The following is a 5,775-nucleotide window of genomic DNA, read 5'->3' on the forward strand; positions in this document are numbered from 1 at the left end:
TTCTCTTGTTTTGGCCTTGAGCAAATGGTGACATTCCCCACACACTTTACCCCCCACGGCTCAACATCGTGTATTGACGTTGTACTCACGGATCATCCTCACCTACTACTCTCTGTTACATCTGTTGCTCCTCTTGGTGCATCTGACCACGCACAGATCCTCAGTCATTTCCTACTGCCTACTGATGCTGTTTACCGTGAGGAACCTGCTGCAAGCGGACATCCCGCTGCTGCACCCCGAAGCCACTTCAGCAATGTTCCTGCAAAGCCGGAATATGACTTTAAATCCGTGCCATCTTCCGTCTGGGATAGTGTGAATGCAGAGCTCTCTGATATTGACTGGAGCTGGCACCTGCGTGCCAGCAACGTCGATGATGCGCTTTCACACTTTTCTTCCATTCTCAACAGTGCCCTTGAGAAGCACCTCTGGCCATTCGGAAAGCAGCCGTATTCTCACCGCTGCCCACGGCCCAGTCAGCCACCCTGGGTTGATGCCCATCTTCGCACAGCAATCAAGTGGAAATATGATCTCTATAGCATTTTTAGGAAGTACCCAACACAACAAAACAAACAAGCATACCACCAGCAGCGAAATATAGTGAAAACCCTGACGCGGACAAAGTACAGAGCTTATATCCGCTCAGTGAAAACTACTTTGCAGGGTAGACACCGTCCATCGCTTCACCAGTTTGTGAGACAAGCAAGAATTCGAAACGTATCACGGGAAATTCCGTCACTCACAACAGGGACTCAGCAGGCGGCTGACCCTTTGGCCAAAGCTACGGCATTAAACGCCCAGTTTGCCTCTGTGACTCGGCCAGATGACCCGTTGCTCTCTATTCCCCCTATTCTCACCCCCTCGGAGCCCTCAGCTTGTTTCACGTCCGTCATCACCACAACTGCCACTGTCCGGCGTCATCTGAAGAAGCTTCCGACGTGCAAGGCGTCTGGTCCTGACGGCATCCCCAACCGGGTCCTCAAGGCCCTGGCACCATCCATAGCATTCCCTTTGTGCCATATTTTCAACATGTCATTTACCACGGGCATATTCCCTTCCGCATGGAAAACAGCGAAAGTCATACCTGTATTCAAGAAAGGTTCCCGCCACGAACCTGCAAACTACCGCCCTATCTCTCTTCTTCCTTGCGTGTCCAAAGTATGTGAACGCATCTTTTATGACCACTTATACAGACATGTTACGCCGTTTCTGAGTCCCGCACAATCTGGGTTTCGTAAAGGCGACTCCACCTCTCTTCAACTGACCCACATCGTGCAGCAGGTGTGCCAGCATAGGGATAACAGAGCGCTTGCTGGCATTTGCTTCTTTGACTTGGCCAAGGCTTTTGATACCGTCTGGCATCGAGGACTTTTGGCAAAGCTCGAGCATGCATTCAGGGTACGCAAACAACCACTCTCCTGGCTGAAATCTTATCTCTCTGGGCGTTATCAGTACGTAACTGTGCTTGGCACATCCTCGGCTGGAGAGCCAGTATTGTCGGGCGTTCCTCAAGGATCAATTCTTGGTCCCCTACTATTTATAATTTACGTAAACGACTTACCTGCAGTCTTCCCTGGAACGTCTCTGTTTGCTGACGACACGACCTGTGATGTTGCAGGCCTCCTGGTTAATACTATATTATAGTATTGTACTATTATAGTATCTTGTACGATATTTATATGTGTATCTGTTTTGTTCCCTTTCTCTGTGCTTTATGTTCCTGGTTCTTGGTCTTTAGTTTTGTCTTTGTTAGTGCTTTGGTTTGACCAGTTCTGTAATAATAATAATGTCCCAGAACATTACATTGGCGACGAAGATGAACTGGATTTAATAGTTATAGTCATATAGATGACCTGAGTAGGTCTCAGTGACAATGGCGCTCACAGGAGTAGGCCCGGCTTTGGAGCCGTTCGATCTCGAGGGTCCTGCCCATGATGTTTCGGCAAGATGGCGCAGGTGGAAGAGATCATTCCAGTACTATGTGGATGGGCAGAACATCACAACCGCGAAGAGGCAGAGGAGTCTGTTGCTGTACTTGGCTGATATGCCAGTACAGGAGAAATTCGAAACGCTAACAGAAGATGAGGACACCGACAATTTATTCGAGTGAGCCGTGAGTGCTTTGGACAAGGCGTTTGAGTTCGTGGCCAACAAGAGGTTCGAACGGTATAAGCTTCGTCAGATGTCACAACGGACTGGTGAAACAGTATCTCAGTTTTCGACCCGTTTGCTTGGGCAAGGCAAATACTGTGACTATGGCACCGACATGGAGGATCATGTATGCGACCAGCTCCTCATAGGGATATCGGACAATCGCCTCAGAAAGAAATTGTTAGAAGTCGACGACCTCACTTTGGCGGTGGCCTTGAAAAAAGGTCGCGAGTATGAAACAACGGTGCAGCACGCACGTGATATGTCAACATTAGGGAGGTTCCGGAGTACGATTTTTCGTGCCAAAATCCGTGGAGGCTCTACGGATTTTTTATACGTCGTTTTCGAGCAGTGAAAAGTTCCGGGGTACGGAACTTATGTGTGTGCCGTCATTGCCTAGGTGACGATCGCAAACACGTCACATTCCCGCGCTATGCCTTTTTATTTTGAAAATTTGTACCGAAATCAAAACTTCCCGCGAAAAATCGATGTTTCTCGCACCAAATTTGTACGCGAAAAATCTTTCTGCACCCGATGACGCAAAATCCCCATACGAAGCATGGTTCGTATGAAAGCCAGTCCACACGGATTCTCGTGCCGAAAAATCGTATGGGGCACGCCTGGAAAAAATCCGTAGCGCCCATACGGATTTTGGCACGGAAAATCGTACCCCGGAACCTCTCTACTGACAAGTACAAGTGCAAGTCACAGTGCAAGCCATGATGGGCATGGGTCCAGTTCGTACGGTACGGGTGAAGCTGCACCAGGAAGTGTGAATGCTGTGCACGGCGTACCCCAGCAAGGGTGTCACAATTAACTGTGGAAAAGTTGGCCACTTCGCCCGCGACCGGAACTGTCCTGCACGTGGCCAAAGGTGTAGTAGAGTAGAGTTTAAGTGTGGCGTAAACGGTCACTTCGCATCCAAATGCAACGGAGGTGACAAACAGCGTACAGGCAGCACGCGTCACGCTCCCAAGTCGTCGGGAAAGGCAAGTTTGTACAGAAAAGAAAATCACTCGGCAAATCAAATTCAAGATGTAGACGATTTTGTGTTTGGAGTGCGAGGAAGTAATTATTTGGCACAGGCGCTAGGCCTCTATCGATGTCAGCCTCAATGGTGTGTCGACGCGAGTGCTAGTCGATTCTGGAGCATCATGCAACTTGTTGGGAGAATCGACTTTGGGCCAGCTGCAATTGCAAGGCCTCGGTGTCACTTTGACGAAGTGCACCAGGAAGCTTTTCGCGTATGGAGCACACCAGCTGAATGTCGTCGGCAAGTTTACTGCAATTTTCCAATGCGGCTCAGAGCGCACTGAGGACGAAGTGATCGTCGTCAGAGGAGATGGAGAGTTCTTGCTGGGACGTAGTACTGCACTCAAGTTGAAGGCCTTGGTGCTACCTGACGTGAATCAAGTTGGCAGCGCCACAGCTAGCCCCAGTACCCACGATGAAATCAAGAATGAGTATCCTGGTGTGTTCAGTGGTGTGGGCAAGTTAATTGGCTACCAAGCACGCCTTCATGTAGACTCTGAAGTTCCACCTGTGGCCCAACGCCAGCGTAGGATACCGTATGCGTATGAAACCAAGGTGGATGAAAAACTTCAGGAGTTACAGCAATCAGGAATTATTGAAGAAGCTGTGGGCCCGACGCCGTGGGTAAGCCCAATTGTGATAGCACCAAAGAAGCATGGCGACATCCGTTTGTGCGTGGATTTACGCCGGGTCAATGAAGCCATCGTCCAAGAACGACATCCGATGCCAACAACAGAGGAGTTGCTGCATGAAGTCAATGGCAGCACGGTGTTTTCGAAGATTGACCTGAAGTGGGGATTTCACCAAGTAGAGTTGGAAGAAGAGTCCCGCTACCTGACAACTTTTGCTGCAAATGGGAAGTTGTACCGGTTTCGTCGACTGCCATTTGGTATAAGTTCAGCACCAGAGCTGTACCAGAAGATCATCAGCGATGTGATCAAGGATTTGGCCGGTTGCAGAAACGGAGCTGATGATATCTTGCTACATGCGGACTCACTGAACCAGCATGATGTGAGGGTTCATGCAGTGATGAATCACTTGCAGCAGGTCAACCTCACAGTCAACCCAGCAAAGTGTGAGTTCGCTAAGAGCTCCATTGAGTTCTTCGGCTTGCAGATATCTGACAAGGGCATACAGTCAACTCCGGAAAGGATACAATCCTTGGCGGAAGCATCCAGGCCGAGCAATGCGTCGGAAGTAAGAAGCTTCCTCGGTACAGCCGGTTTCAGTGCAAAATTCATCCCTGATTTTGCTACAGTTGCTGAGCCACTGCGTCGCCTCACGGTCAAGGGAGCTCAGTTCAAGTGGACTACAGAGCAACAGCAAGCGTTCGACCACCTGAAGCGACTACTGGTGTCCAGCTCAACACTGGCATACTATGATCCTGAAGCGCCGATCGAGTAAGTGACGGATGCCAGTCTAGTTGGGCTCGGAGCTGTGCTTGTCCAGAAGCAGGATGGTGTTTGGCGGCCAGTTGCGTATGCGAGCAGATCACTGTCAGCGGTAGAGCGGAGGTACTCGCAGACCGAGCGAGAGGCTCTTGGTATTGTCTGGGCGTGTGAACGATTTCACACCTATCTGCTTGGCAGGGAGTTTACACTCTGCACCGACCATAAGCCGCTGGAAGTGATTTATTCGGCAAGATCCAAGCCCAGTGCCAGGATCGAGAGATGGGTTCTGCGCCTACAGCCGTACAGCTATCGAGTCAAGCACATTCCTGGAAAGACGAACATCGCTGACGCTTTATCTCGCCTGCCCGTTGCAGCGGCGGATCCAGGAATCAGCAGTGATGAAGAGTCGGTTAGACTTATCACTCAGACAGCAGCACCCATCGCTATCGGTATCAGAACGATTGAACGTAGCTCAGCTGAAGATGAAGAGCTATCTGCTGTTCGCAAGTGCCTTCACGACGGATCTTGGGATGGTCTGCCAGCAGCATACCGTCAGGTCCGAGGAGAATTGACTGTTGTTGGCAAGGTGGTGCTCAGAGGTCAACGCATTGTTATCCCTACAGAGTTGCGACACCAGACCGTGCAGTTGGCACATGAGGGCCACCAGGGCATCGTGAAGACGAAAGAGCGTCTACGGTCCAAGGTTTGGTGGCCAGGCATGGACAGCGAGGCCGAGAAGCTCTGCAAGTCGTGTCATGCCTGCCAAGTGGTTGCAGCGCCAGCCAATGCACCGCCAGTCAAGTCCACTCCTCTTCCAGATGCGCCATGGCAGCATTTGGCTGTTGACTTGCTGGGTCCACTACCGTCTGGCGAGCACATTGTGGTGCTTGTGGAGTAAAAGTTGTAGTCATGGCGGGTGGGAGCAGTTTTGGCGCTCCTGCGTCCGCTTCCATACTGTTTAGAAGAGAGCCTGAGTGGCCGTCAGATCACGTTTTCTATATAGAGGAACTGTCCAAAAATGGAGTTAGCCCTGCTGAGCTGAAGCAGGTGGATTTACAAGGGAAGCCTGGCTGGTGCCTCGTAGCACTGTCCTGTGGAGCCGCACGCGACCGGCTTGTATCCTCCGGCTTGTCAATAAGCGGTAAGGCTGTACCTGTTACTGTGTAATCACAGTATTGGTATTTGGATGCCCATTGCATTTACA

The 5,775-nt window shown here is 50.6% G+C and overlaps 1 protein-coding gene across 1 annotated transcript; it reads left to right on the plus strand.

Annotated features, from left to right (window-relative positions):
• The first annotated feature begins 1,870 nt into the window (after positions 1–1,870).
• Positions 1,871–5,469, plus strand: LOC135812400 (uncharacterized protein K02A2.6-like). The gene is made up of 3 exons (XM_065325772.1): positions 1,871–2,103; positions 3,381–4,580; positions 4,770–5,469. The coding sequence occupies exons 1-3, from the start codon at positions 1,871–1,873 to the stop codon at positions 5,467–5,469; spliced, it is 2,133 nt and encodes a 710-aa protein (XP_065181844.1).
• Positions 5,470–5,775: the final 306 nt, after the last annotated feature.

This window comes from Sycon ciliatum, chromosome 3 (assembly GCF_964019385.1).
Source record: "Sycon ciliatum chromosome 3, ocSycCili1.1, whole genome shotgun sequence".
In the NCBI taxonomy this organism is placed as follows: Eukaryota; Metazoa; Porifera; class Calcarea; order Leucosolenida; family Sycettidae; genus Sycon; species Sycon ciliatum.